Genomic DNA, 12907 nt, shown 5'->3' with positions numbered 1-12907 from the left:
CGGCGGTGTCCTTTCCTCCCCCCGCCAGCGCCACGGTAGCAGACGGGACCGGCTGCCCCTCGCCGGGGCCCTGCAGAGGGGGGAGGACCACCGCAGCAGCGGTCAGGTCCCACCTGCCGACGCCCCGTGTTGCGCGATGAGGGTGCGGGTGCCCGGCCCTACTGATCTCCCCGCCTGCCGTCCCCCAGCAGATGCCCCGTTGCCCATCCCAGACCTCCCCCCTCGCACCGTGCCTGGCGCTGAGCCTGCCCAGCACGACGGGCATGTCCTGACCTCGCGCGCTTGAGATGGCGGCTGTCCAGAGCTTCGGTGCCACCCGCCCCGGCGACCCCGAGCCCGGGGACCTCATCGAGATTTTCCGGCCGGCTTATCAGCACTGGGCCCTCTACCTGGGCGACGGGTACATCATCAACGTGACGCCCGTAGGTAAGGCTGGCGCAGCCCGGCGGGGCGCAGAGGGGGCTTTGGGGTCACCCAGGAGCCCGGTCTCCCTCCGTGGGCTGGTAGTGGACCCTGTGTGCGTAGATGGCGTTTCCAGGAGGCAACCAGAAACCCCTCTGAGGTCTTGGAGGGGCCAGACAAGGGCCCGCCTGGCTCATCCCATCCCTACCTTCCCCAGATGAAGGGCCGCCAGCCACGCTCGCCAGCGCCAAGTCAGTGTTCAGCAGAAAGGCCCGGGTGAGGATGCAGCTCCTGAAGGACGTGGTGGGAAATGACACCTACCACATCAACAACAAGTACGACGGCACCTACGCTCCCCTCCCGGTGGAGGAGATCATCCAGCGCGCCGAGTACCTCATTGACCAGGAGGTGTCCTACGACCTGCTCGGCAACAACTGCGAGCACTTTGTGACGCTGCTCCGCTACGGTGAGGGGGTCTCCGACCAGGTAAGTAACACGGGGTAAGCCCCTGCGTGGCTCCCAGTGCACCTCCTTGCTTCTCTGTGTGAGCTCCTGGACCAGGGCACAGCCTGCAAACTGCATAGGGACAGCAAAGCCCCAGGCACAGGGTCCAAACCATCACTGCCAGAGACCCTGGACCAGGAGGTTCGCTGTAGTCTGTCTGCACCCTGATAGTGCTCTCTTACTGAATACCACAGCCTAAGGGTGAAAGCCTGGGTGTTACCCCTTCTGCTTATGGGGCAGGTGTCTCTCATTCATTTAATTGCCTTGATTATCCCTGCCTGTTCTTCATTAGCTTGCCTGGGGGTTAAAAAAAAAATAAAATAAAGCTCATCATGTTTCCAGCCTGTGTTTTATTTCCCCTTTGCAGGCCAAGCGAGCGATTGGTGCCATTGGATTTGTAACAGCTGCTGCTGGTGCCTTCTCCTTGCTGGGCTTGCTCCATAGCAGAACCAGAGAGAGACAGTACTGATGGCCCACTGGGACAAGCTCAGAGCAGAGCAGGGGACCCCCCAGCTGGGAGGGACCCAGGACAGTTTGTGGCCACAGCTGCCACTGAGACTTACTAACAACTGCGTAACCCTTGCTGAGAGCAGCACTAGCCTGTTTGCCACATCTGCTTTTATTTTATTGCCTGTGATGATTTTTCTGGTAGTCTGGGAGCACTTGCAAGCAAATTCTGTATCCTCACCCCCGCAGTGCTCTGCTGAGGGCTGGCACAGGCTTTTTACACACATCCTCTGTTTATCAGCTACATCCTGTGGGCTCTTTCTGTGAATAACCTATTTTAACCTTAACATTTTTACTTTGGGTTTTTTTTTTAAATCAAAAGTAATATAAAAGTATTGCTGAGGGTTTATTGCGTGTCCTCCAGCTGAGGGTCTGTGCAAGTGGGAAACCCCAGGTTCTCAGGCCTGTGAAAGGGCAGACAAGGCATGTACTGTGTCTTGGAGCCTGTGCCAGCTGTGCCTAAACTGAGCTGCTCCTGCGAGGGCAGGAGGTAGGAAGGAAGGGCACGCCTTGCAGATTGTATCCCTCAGTGTTTTAAATGAGTGCTCTGGTTTTGGCACAATGGTGTTTTGCTCAGTTTTCTCCTGCCTGGAAAGCGTCCCTTTCCCTGGCTCCTCTGACTCCCTTTGGGAGCAGCAGACCCCCAATCTGGGGACATCTGACAAAAAACCGAGCTAACTTTTTCTCTGGCTTGTTCCAGATTGGGGCTACTGTACCACTGAAATTTCCCTCTTCATCTCTGTAAATGTAGTAATTGTTGGCACTGGACCTGACCAAGCTTACTAGGTGATCTTTAAGGTCCCTTCCAACCCAAACCTTTCTATGATTTTAGTCCTTGAGCTGCCAAAGCACTGAGGTTTAAAGAAAGACCACCATGGATTGCACGGGTAGCCACGAGCCTTTGTCCCCTGGAGCTGTGGCCATTGGCTCTTCAGTGACCAGAAGTTGAATTTAAGCAGTTTGTAGCCCCAGCACAAGATCGATCTTCCTCTAGCCAGCAGGAAGGCAAAGCCAGGGTCCCTGCATTGCTGTGGGCGATGTACCTGGAAAACGACCTGTGCAGCACCTACGCCCTATCTCCAAATCTACAGAACCCCACTATTTCCTTGTCACAAAGCTGACGCGTGGCTTGTCTTAGAAGAAAACTGGTTTGGAAAAGTGTGGTTTATTACTCTTTACCAGGAATATCTGGCTTACGTGTTTGGAACCATGTTATTTGCAGACTGTGTGTAAGTAATTAAATCCTGTGTTGCTTTTGCCACAGGCGACTGCCTGGACTGTAAGAAGAGACGAGAGTAAAAGAGCTGCCTGTAAGAGGCTTGCTATTTTTATCTGCTCTTAACATGTACATAAAGTATCAGAAGGTTTTTTTAACACCAGTTGTTTCAGTGTTTGAAATAACAAACCCAAGACTTCTGGTCCTATTTTGTAGTGCCCTCTGTTATTACATTTAAATAAAGTTCTTTTTTTAATATGAGAAAATATAATAAAACTAAACCTGAAAGTCCTTTTTTGCTTCCTGCAAATGTAATCAAAAGTTCTTTCATGGCTAAACTAATTAGGTGGTTGAACAACTTGAAGATGAAAGAGCAAGTATAGAGGGGCTCAGCTTCTCGTACCTGTCCAGCAGCCACATGCTAGAGCACATTAAAACCCCTGCTTCTTGGCATGACCTAGTTAAAGCAAGCAGCCAAGGCTTAGCTCTGCTTTCTGCCATGTGACACAAAACCTGGGCCAGGACCTGGCAGCGGCAAAGCATGAATCGGGGGTGGGGGGAGTCACGTGTGTGTGTGTGCAGCAGCTGTAGTGTCCCCTTGTCTTTGCAAGCTTAAGTGGGGCATATCCTCGCCAGCCTTCCCAGCCTGCTGTTACAGCAATCTGTGAGCTTTAACATTCCCTGTACTCAGAGCATTACGTCTGCCAGAACTGGCAAGGGAGAGCTGGGCGAGGGCAGCGTATGCACCCTCTCACATCTATAATTCACTCTGGGATGCAAGAAAACTGGAATTACTTCATCTGGGGAACTTGTAGTTCGTGGAAGCTGCAGCATTTAAACACAGGATTTTGCAATTGTACATGTGCTCCTCTGTGTGGTCAAGGTTAGGTCGCTTATTTTGGATTGCCTTCCCCTCAAGCCTGGTGGGTGCATTGACGGGATTTGGTGGAGCAGTGACTGAAACATGGAGTAAGAGTGTGATGTGGAGCAACAGAAGCCATCACTTTGCTGTATTCAGTATTTCTGAGCCTTTGTAGGAGATGTTGGCCAGGCCCAAGACCTGCTGGTGCCATAGAGTCGAGTCAAGGCTGTTATTTTACCAGCAGCAGAGAGAATAATCCTTGCTTGTGCTCCAAGGCAGAGCCAGCACAGGCCCAGCCTGCCCCTGAATGGATGGGTTTGTGCAGGGATTTCAAACATCTGAATCTGGTGCACATCAAATGATGAAAACACGGGCTGTTCAGTGCAAGCCAGGAAGCTGCCAGCTCTGTGCAGCCCTGTGCCTGGCTGCAGGGTCTTGCTTAGTCCTCGTCGCTGTATTTGTATGTGGGGTTAACGTAAACCTCATCAGTGCTTTTTGCTGCAAAGTCTTCTGCATTTACAGGAGGCCAGTTGGGATCCCTCTTCAGGATCCTCTGCCATTTTCGGTACTGGCTGTTTGACTGGTACCTGAAACAGGATTTAATCAGCAGCCAGAGGTGCTTGTTCTGCAAGATAACGTCCTGCGGAGTGACATGGCACAGGGTCAGTGCTGTTGCCCTTCACTGGAAGGGAAGACTGCTTGGGGACAAAAGCAATCCCTTGCTATGTGTGCAACGCCCCTGAGCCCCATGGTGCTGGGAGGCTGCGTGCACTCCCCTTCAGTAACACAGCTGTCAAATGCCACTGTCCTCATCCACAGAAAGGCTCTGCTCAGTGTCCTGATATGGGACAACACTGATCTCAGTCTGTTTAGCTGAAGGGGATAATCAAGGGGCAAGATTTTCCTCCTGGGGCTGTGGGACAACCAGGCACTGCTGCTCCTTGCAGGGGACAATACCGGGTGCTGGATACAGCCAGCCTTGACCCACAAAACACTTTAGGGCTTAGTCATTACTGCAATATCCAATGGCACAAGCCAGCGCAGCCTCTGGCCTGGTCAACTGTAGGACAAGAGGGACGTGGTTGTTTCAAAATCACTGCCAAGTGCATGACCCGTGCTGCGGTCTGCTCCCCTGCGAGCCAGGGCAGCGGGCTCCTCCGAGGCAGCTGCACTTAAGATTTTAGAGAGGGAATGAGCTGAAAAGATGTAGTCTAAAATCATCTCTGAGGCTGCATAAAATGGATTTGACTGATACACATTGAGTCTTCAGGAAAAAAAAGGCCTGAGGGTTTATGCTTCTGCAGGAGGAGCCCGTGGCTGCAAATGGGGTAGAAAGACATGAGCAGACACTGCTCCTGTTCTCCCCAGGGAACAGGTGGTAAACAAACGCACTCACCTCTGTAAAAAAAGATACACAAAAGGTGACCAAGAGCATCAGTAAGACGTAAACTCTCCAGATCATAGGAGTGTAAAGAAACTGTTGGAAAAGACACGAACAGCAATTAGGTTTAAATGCCTTGCCAAGATTTGCATCTGTTCCTAATGATTTGAGAAGCTGACTAATGTTTTCCCAGTGGCAAGCATGGAGGAGGCAGTAGGAAGTGACAGTAATTCGCTGTCACAGAGATCTTGGAAGGTTTGATGCCAGATTCCCCATGGCATGGAGCTGCCTAAATCATCTTGGCTACTTAAGCTACTGCTGAAACTTGCAGATCACGTGCCTGGGGCAGGATCTGGTGCCCAAATACTTCTGGGGAGCTGCAACTAATGCACAACCTGCGGCTCCTCTCCCACTGTGTATGCCCACCTTAACACCAGGACTCCACCCGAATCCATCCCATGCAGGGTGACCAGGCGTAAGCCACAGGGCTCAGCCATTCCTGACGTTGGGCAGCACAGCTGGAGGCAGCTGCCAGCACTGTGCCCTGGCTAAGCGCCCAGAGGGCCGAGACGTCCCGGCCCTGCATGAGCTCATGGTGCTCCAGGCAGGGGTAGCAGCAATCCCTGCCCACTCACTTCTCTGGCCAGCAAGCCTCCTCCAACATGCAAAATCACAATCCACCCTATTGTGCTTTTCTGTTAGGAAGAAAAGCTCAGCAAGCTATAAGCGCTTTTTCTTCTCCCGGTTGCTGCCCAGTCTTTAGAGGAGAGGAGGACTACTTCGTTAATCAAGCCCTTGTCAGAAGGATGTTAGAGCCAAGTTTGAAAGGGCTACCCAGTCAGCATCAGATTAGCAAATTCATTTCTAAGGTGACCACAGCTGTAGCTTCTGCTCTGTATGCTTAGGTAAAGGGCCAGCAAAATACATGTTGTGAAATGGAAATGCACTTTTTGTTTGCGCTTACCTGCATGCCGCTGTAAACAGCATCAATGTCAGCGAAGAACAGGAAGAGGCAGATTGCAAGCTGAAGGGCCAGGAGGACTGAAAATAAATCTAGGGAAAGAGCAGCATTTGTGGCCCCGGTAATGAGGGGGGTTGGTGACCAAACTCTGCAAATATGTTGACAGGAGCTAATGCCGTAAAAACTGCTATCAAGTAAAACGCCATTTTTCCCTCCCCCCCGTAAAAGGAGAGCTATGGAATTGAAACTAGGGGAGCTACTCCCCAGCAGCCATGTGATTTGGCATGTTCTGATTCTTATACAACCACAGAAAACTGCCTCGAAGGGGCACTGTTGTGAGCCACACCAGCATCCCTTCCCCTGCGCTTGCTCCTCCACGTGCTCAGCCATACACCTGGACCGCAGGCAGCAGAGGAGGCTGCTTGTTCTTGTGGGCTGTCCTCCCAGGGAGGACCAGATGCTTCTGTGACTGACAGGGTGCAAAGGTGGGCTATAACTGTGCCTTGCACAGGAAGAGTTTGTCTGGCTTTGCATCCTCTTCCGAAGGATCAGGAGGCCACAGAGCAACAGCAAATGGCTCAGATGTCCGGAGGTGCCAAACTCCTGGCAATTACCTGGAGCTGAGCATCTTAAAACTAGCCGGCAAGTTGGGTCAACAGCTCCCAATGGCCTCCTCACTGCTAGGGAGGAGAGGGGACAGGGATGAGTGGGTGTCAAGAACAAGGGAATTGCCCTTTGCTTCCTCCTAGGGATTGTCCCCAAACGGGGATAAAACACAGAGAAGTGTGTGCAGATTTCTCAGCTGACGGAGTCCTCCGTCCCATCTCAGTCTGGCTGCTTGCAGAATGGCTTCTTTCTGGTCTCACCTGTCTTCTGCAGGTGATCAATGCTCTGTGAAATGGGTTTGGGACCTGCCTTTTAACAAAATACCTAACAAAATCAACTCTGCTAAGATGAAGCAAAGTCCTGCCCTCTCATCCATGAGCTGCAATTGCAAGAGAGCTATCAGTCAATCGATGGCTAGAAGGGCTAAATCATCTCTGCAAAATTCAGACAGAAAATAAAAGTTATTGTGAGACGATTTTAACAGTGATATTATCATGGGCTTTTCTCTCTCATCTCTAGGAATGGAAGTCAGGCAAGGTAAAACTGTGAGTCTCAGAGGAAGTCTTTCTGATGTGTGTATTTCAGAACAAATACATCCGATCCTCATACGCTGTGTTCACAATAATAAACAGTTCTGCACTAAATCCAGCCCATCATCTTCTGCAAAGCACGTGTTTTCCAAAACAAGGTGCAGTCTCCTTTCTCAGCTCTGCTGCTTCTCATCTCAAGGAAGAAGCTAAGATAAGCAGTGCTCACTGAGCCCTTTTGTAATGAAGTAGGAGCTCACATACACCAACTATTACTTCACATGCCAGTCACTGGTACAGGTACAGAAAAACCCACAGCATCCCTTCCCTAGCAGCCTTTCCTGCCAGGGTTATTTTGTGGCAGGAACAGGAGTCTGCAGAGAACACGTTACTCCAGCTCTACTCACAGTTGGTGTAGATGGGCTTCCGGAAAGGCTTTCCCTTGGAAAAGACGAAGGCCACAATGATGCAGTTGATAGAAGACAGTGGCCACAGCGTAGTGTCTTCATAACTGAGGACAGTGCTCTGGGCACCACTGCTGGTACTGTTTTCCCCTGGGCTGGTGGGGGACACGGTCTGGTTCCCTGGAGAGCCATATCTGTAAGGTAACACCCAGCATTTTGTTCCTGCTCTCTCCAGCAGCAGTAGGCTGCAAACAGCAATTCCCTCTTCTTTCCACCCCAGCCCACTATCATGACCAGGTATCACCCACAGGAGTAAAAACCATATGTTAAAAAAAAACAACAAAAAAACAAAACCAAAAAAGATCAGCTCAATTTTCTGGTGTGTGCCAAAATCTCTGCTCTCAGATGAGCAACAACAGCAGCGTTTGAGAGACACAGCTAGGAAGATGTGCGTGCCAGGTGCCCGCACACCACTCCGGCACGCTCGCCCTGCGATGCATCCACGCAGCGGCAGGGAAACGACCCTGGCCGAGCGCTGGCATCCAGGAGCATCCCCACTGAAACGCCTCACTGGGCCTCCTGCCCTGCCGGTTCATTTCTGTGTGACGATATGCTGGTCGTTAATATATACTCTTTAACCTATGTATATAATACATGATATAATTCGGCTCTGGAATACGGAGAGAGACATTTTACCTTTCACAGACAGGGAAACGGGCCAGCTCCTGACCTCCCTCGCAACCCTTTAGCTCAGCCAAGTCAGATTCCAGAAGAACCCGGCCCCGGGGCTCTTTATTTCCCCGAGGAGCTGCGCTGCCAGACCCGGGGATGGGTGCCCACCGCAGCTCGGTGGCGCGGGCACGGCCGGTTCTCCCACATCGCCAGATGGGCAGCGCCCAGCGGGCTTCAGGGGAGGCGTTTGAAAAGCACGCGTGTGTCAGCCCTCGGGCCGGCCCTGTGGATTTCAGTGCGGCATCTGCAGCAACTTAATTTGGTCGTGGCAACGCTCTGCTGAGCATACACACGGGGCGGGGGCAAGGGGGGGGGAATTGTCCTGTTGGGGTCCTGCGGTGTGCCCGGCTGCAGGCCACGGCAAGGCTGGAGTGTCCCCCGCACACAGCAGCGACGGGATCTGCAAGCTGGAGATCAGAGACAAAAAGAGGGACTTACCTCTGGCCGGCTAGCACTACATACCAGGGCTGCTGCTTCACCAGAAGGAAGCCACAGGTTTGCATGATTATGGTAAAGCAGACGTTGAGGGTGATGGAGAGCAGCAGAGGAGGAGAGGTGAGCTGGCCGGGAGGGCGATAAGGTGCCAGCTTTGGATAGGCTTCAGTCAAACTCACTGGAGAGAAACCAGAGGCATTTGCAGTCCACGGCAGCCCAGCCCGCCAGCGTCCCTCTGTGTTCGCCGGGCAGAGCCGCGCACACAGACCACCCCGTCTGCTCATCACGGGTGAAAGCTGCAAAGCCTGGCCCTAATAAGCAGGCAAGAAATGGCTTTGATCTCCACTATTTTCCACCTGAACCTTCTCTGAATCCCCCCCTCAGGAAAACACACAGAGAAGATGGGGAGTATTATCCCATCCACAGGGATCTCCATGGGAGTCTAAGAGCTGTACTGAGTCTCACGCTGGGAACACAGAGGAGAGCCAGGACCTGAAGTTAGGCTGTCTGAGCCCCACTAGCAGTTACCGGAGCAACTGCTCCTCTTCCAGTCGAGTCTCATATCCAAACCCTATCAGTTATGTACAGAGTTCTGCAGCTGTGTTTGCAAAGGACTGTGAGCCAATTCCCACACTCTGGGCCCTAGGAATTGGTCTAGCATCAATGGTTATGATGTTACTGACAGCAGAACTTGGCTCCTCATTTTAGTTTTTATTGGGAAATGAAGTCAACTATTTACACTCAGGCTCTTAAACAGACACAGCTTCTCTGAGCTGCTTACTTGTTAGGCAAACCAGAAGGGTAATGATGACGTCTTGTATCAAATACTGGTGAATCCCAAAGATTTGCAGTTGCTGGAACAAAAACAAAGGCAGCAGCACCTGAGAACAGATGACAACTTCAACAACACAAACTGTAACATCTGATGCTATTTCAGAGCAATGTCATGCCAGCAACAGCAGCCTCAGGGCCCTGATGCAACTCCATAAGGACTGGCAAGCCCTGTCAGCCAGGTCCCACTGAACCCCTTACTAATTCATAGCACTTGCGGGTGACCTAACATCTGAATGTGGCATTTGAATGTTTTTCCACCCTTCTTCCAGCAGATACCAATGCTCTTTGGACCACCTAGATCAGGTCACGCACTCCCAGCCCACAGTAACAGCAATGACAGCCAGACTTTCACTTTGTGCCAGGTTTGAAATGTCTTTGGGTAGTGGGGACATGGACAAAGTTGGTGCACCCAAGCTAGTGGCTGGGAAAGCTGTCCCCACGTGGTGATCCACCAGCAGTCCCTGTTTGCCACCAAGCCTCGGCTGTACCTTGCAGATTCACAGCAGCTCACTTTGCTTGAGGTGAGAGAGGTGGCCCAGAGTAAATCCATACATGAATTTCCTTCGCCTTTTTTCTTTTCATGTATTAAAATTTTAGAGGATTCATCACATACTGGTGATATGCAATGGTAATTCTTCTTTAACTACCCTCCTTCATCTGCCTGAGACACCCGCTTCTTTTTCAAGCTTTTTTCCAGCAGAGAGAGGTAGCTGCTCTCCCAAAGCCCCCATTTTACAGTAAGTCCTGCTCCTGGGCCTCCACCGCTCAGCTAGGCAGGACTCACTCCCTTCTAATTCCCTTTCTTCTTTTGGAAGAGATGAAGTTTTATCACTGGGCTTTTTCCCTGATTCCGGGGGTCCCTACAACCAATCTATCCCCTGCTGGTAATTACCCAGCTTTTCACATCTGTTATTCCTTGAAGCCCTATATGCCTTTTCTTCCCTGCCGAGTAATACCACTAAAGATAAAAACCTACAGTGAGCACAGTGTACTGATAAAAGATGGGCATGAAACACTTACCCAAAAGAGTAGAGCGGTACCAACAAACTGAATCAGGCCATAAAGGGTCAGGTATTTAACCACAGCGAAGGAAGCAACCAAAGCAGCTCGACCTTCCCTGCTCAAAACAAAAAACAAAGCTAAAAACCCCACTTACAGCTACAGTGCTATAATTTTAGGTGTATGGATGATTTCTGCTTTTAGGATCTGTGTTTAGGATCTCTAAGAAGAATAGAAAATGGTTCAAATTCCATAGACAAATATTTTGGCCTTAAGATACTGCAGAGCCACTTAACTACCTTTCATCTGCAGTGTTTTGTTTCTTTGGTTTTATTCTGCAGCTACAATTTTAATACCTGGATTAAGCTGCTGTTGCTTTTTCATTACTAATTTGCTCAACAGTTATGGGAATCAAGTGCATTTCTACACAAACAGGTAATTGGTTTTGCATACATTTGGTTAAATGACATTATTCCTGGCTGCTCCATGACTGTGTGCAGCATATGGATATATATTTTTCAAAGTAATGGCAAGCAAATCTATTCTGTGGTCACTGTTATACTTGCCCTTTCATGTGACTCTACTGCTGTAACTGTCCAACAGCATCAGTCACCATGGGCAACGCTCTCCTAAAATCACAAAAACCTCCCAGCACTGGAATTTGAGGATCAAAACCAATTAAAACCCCCTTCTGCTACATTTTATACAGTTACTGAGGAATTAAGTTTGGTTTATCAGCGTCTTTGAGAGTAGCGCGCTCCCACTCGCAACCCCGCACACTGAGCTCAGAGCAGGCAGCAGCACCCCGCGACTGCACCAGGGCAGCACCCAGCAAACTCACCTGATCAGCTCCGGCACACACTGGATGTTGGGGATTTGGGAGGTGAAAGGCGAGGCCACGGATGCCTCCTGCTCTGACAGTGATATCCCTGCGTGGGCCATTTTCAAAGCCTGAAATCCATGGGAGTCAGAAGATGGAGAGACATCCCTCCCACCCTGAGCAGTATGTTTACTGGCACTTCACAAGTTTTGCTCCAAGTGTCCTTTGTAACTGATCTTCCTCTATTCTGTGGCCCAGCTGATCTCATTTTCCAGCTATCTTCCCTTTCCTGGAGCTTAAATATTTCTTTTGTTCATTTAATCCCATTATACCTATTTACAATCCTTTGAACCACCCTGTATGCCATTTCCCACACTGGAGTTTGTGCATACCTCCCCTCTTAAACAGTCTGCTAAACTATTTAAATTACCATTTTATCCTCTTTCTATTTCCTTCAATCTCTTGTTCCTATTTTTTTTATTGCTCTGAGCTCCCTGTCCTTGTCACCTCTGGTTTAGTGCTCAGGTGTAGGCTATAGACAACTTTTACAAAGGAAGCTAATGCAGTATTATAAAATTATACCATGATAATAATATAACTATTATAAGTATGTTATGCTATATATAATTTACTAGATATAATATATGGTAGATTATAATAAAATAATAAGTAATAAAATAATTATTTTTATAGCTGAAACCCTCAAATTTACAATTGTGTAAGAAACATGTAAGAAAAAGGTCTCTTGGCCCTGTTTCTGGGGAAAAATACCAAAACAGTAATCCTCTGTTACTGGGTATATTAGTATAAAAAAATGCATGTAGATAGTATTTTACAGTGACATGCTGACAGAGTAGTACCCACGGGCTAACTTGGGAAATGCTGGTGACAAGTGGTGTTGGGCAGCCTCTCGTCACAGAACTCCTTGGGTTGAAAGAGAGGAAATTTAACAAGAATGGGAAACGAGCTCCTACGTACCCCGCAGTCATTGGCACCATCACCACACATACCCACGTAGTAACTGATGGAGGAAAAAGAAGGCAAACGCATAAGCTTTGCATGTAGTTGATCCTGTGGTGGAGCACCCACTGGCTTAGCACTTGCAGGTACATCACAGAGCAGGGACTCATGTTGGCCCTGGAGAAGGCAGTGGCTGTTTCCAGAGGGCAAGTTGCATACGGGGAGAGGATGGGGCAGAGTGCACCAGGCAAAATTAGGGTTAAGCATTGAAAGAGGCTGTAACGGGAAAGAGAACACCGCCACTTTATGCCAGACAGTGTTTTCCCTCTAGTACCAGGAGCCATGGAAAGGGAGCAGGGTGTGCATGTTTGCAGCAACTCCTGTGGCTACAGCTTGGCTTTTACTGGCATTTTCTCCTCAACTGTCTTTGTAGACCGAAGACACAGGAATTGCTGAAATAATACAGCAGTTCCCAAACCACCACATATGAGGTCCCCCTGAGAGGGCAGGGAACTTCATCCCCAGAGGAAGCACCTCATAACCAATAATTAACTGTTTCTTTTTTGGAAAGGTATCACATCTTGTTTATGCTTAGCAAGCAATATCCATAGTTAGCATGAGTCCTGTTTGGGGGAGGAAACATTCCTTGGAGGACCTGGAAGAGCATCTCTGGGGTTGAACTCCTAAGTATGTCAGGTTGTTTTCAGCTTTGCTAAAGCTGCAGCCAGGACAGCACCAGCAGCTGTGCAGGAGTTGC

The 12907-nt window shown here is 49.8% G+C and overlaps 3 protein-coding genes across 3 annotated transcripts in view; 1 reads left to right on the top strand and 2 right to left on the bottom strand.

Annotated features, from left to right (window-relative positions):
- Positions 1-230: 230 nt before the first annotated feature.
- On the top strand, positions 231-1375 carry HRASLS (HRAS-like suppressor). Its single transcript, XM_010568398.1, has 3 exons — positions 231-426; positions 620-888; positions 1274-1375. Exons 1-3 carry the CDS (start codon positions 288-290, stop codon positions 1373-1375), a joined length of 510 nt encoding a protein of 169 aa, XP_010566700.1. The 5' UTR covers positions 231-287.
- Positions 1376-3338: 1963 nt separating this feature from the next.
- On the bottom strand, positions 3339-5969 carry LOC104832275 (probable cation-transporting ATPase 13A5). Its single transcript, XM_010568397.1, has 3 exons — positions 5837-5969; positions 4888-4968; positions 3339-4131 (listed from the first exon to the last, which is right to left on the bottom strand). Exons 1-3 carry the CDS (start codon positions 5840-5842, stop codon positions 3931-3933), a joined length of 288 nt encoding a protein of 95 aa, XP_010566699.1. The 5' UTR covers positions 5843-5969; the 3' UTR covers positions 3339-3930.
- Positions 5970-7365: 1396 nt separating this feature from the next.
- ATP13A5 (ATPase type 13A5) overlaps positions 7366-12907 on the bottom strand; it is a 32439-nt gene continuing 26897 nt past the window's right edge. Inside the window, exons 21-26 of the mRNA XM_010568445.1 lie at positions 12169-12211; positions 11212-11321; positions 10392-10488; positions 9319-9391; positions 8541-8715; positions 7366-7564 (exon numbers count right to left, since the gene is read on the bottom strand). Coding sequence (XP_010566747.1) covers positions 7366-7564; positions 8541-8715; positions 9319-9391; positions 10392-10488; positions 11212-11321; positions 12169-12211 — 697 coding nt within the window. The remainder of the gene's footprint in view (positions 7565-8540; positions 8716-9318; positions 9392-10391; positions 10489-11211; positions 11322-12168; positions 12212-12907) is intronic.

This window comes from Haliaeetus leucocephalus, unplaced genomic scaffold (genome assembly GCF_000737465.1).
Source record: "Haliaeetus leucocephalus isolate CR32 unplaced genomic scaffold, Haliaeetus_leucocephalus-4.0 Scaffold240, whole genome shotgun sequence".
In the NCBI taxonomy this organism is placed as follows: Eukaryota; Metazoa; Chordata; class Aves; order Accipitriformes; family Accipitridae; genus Haliaeetus; species Haliaeetus leucocephalus.
Note: the sequence above shows the minus strand (reverse complement) of the source record. Positions and strands in the feature narration are given on the sequence as shown.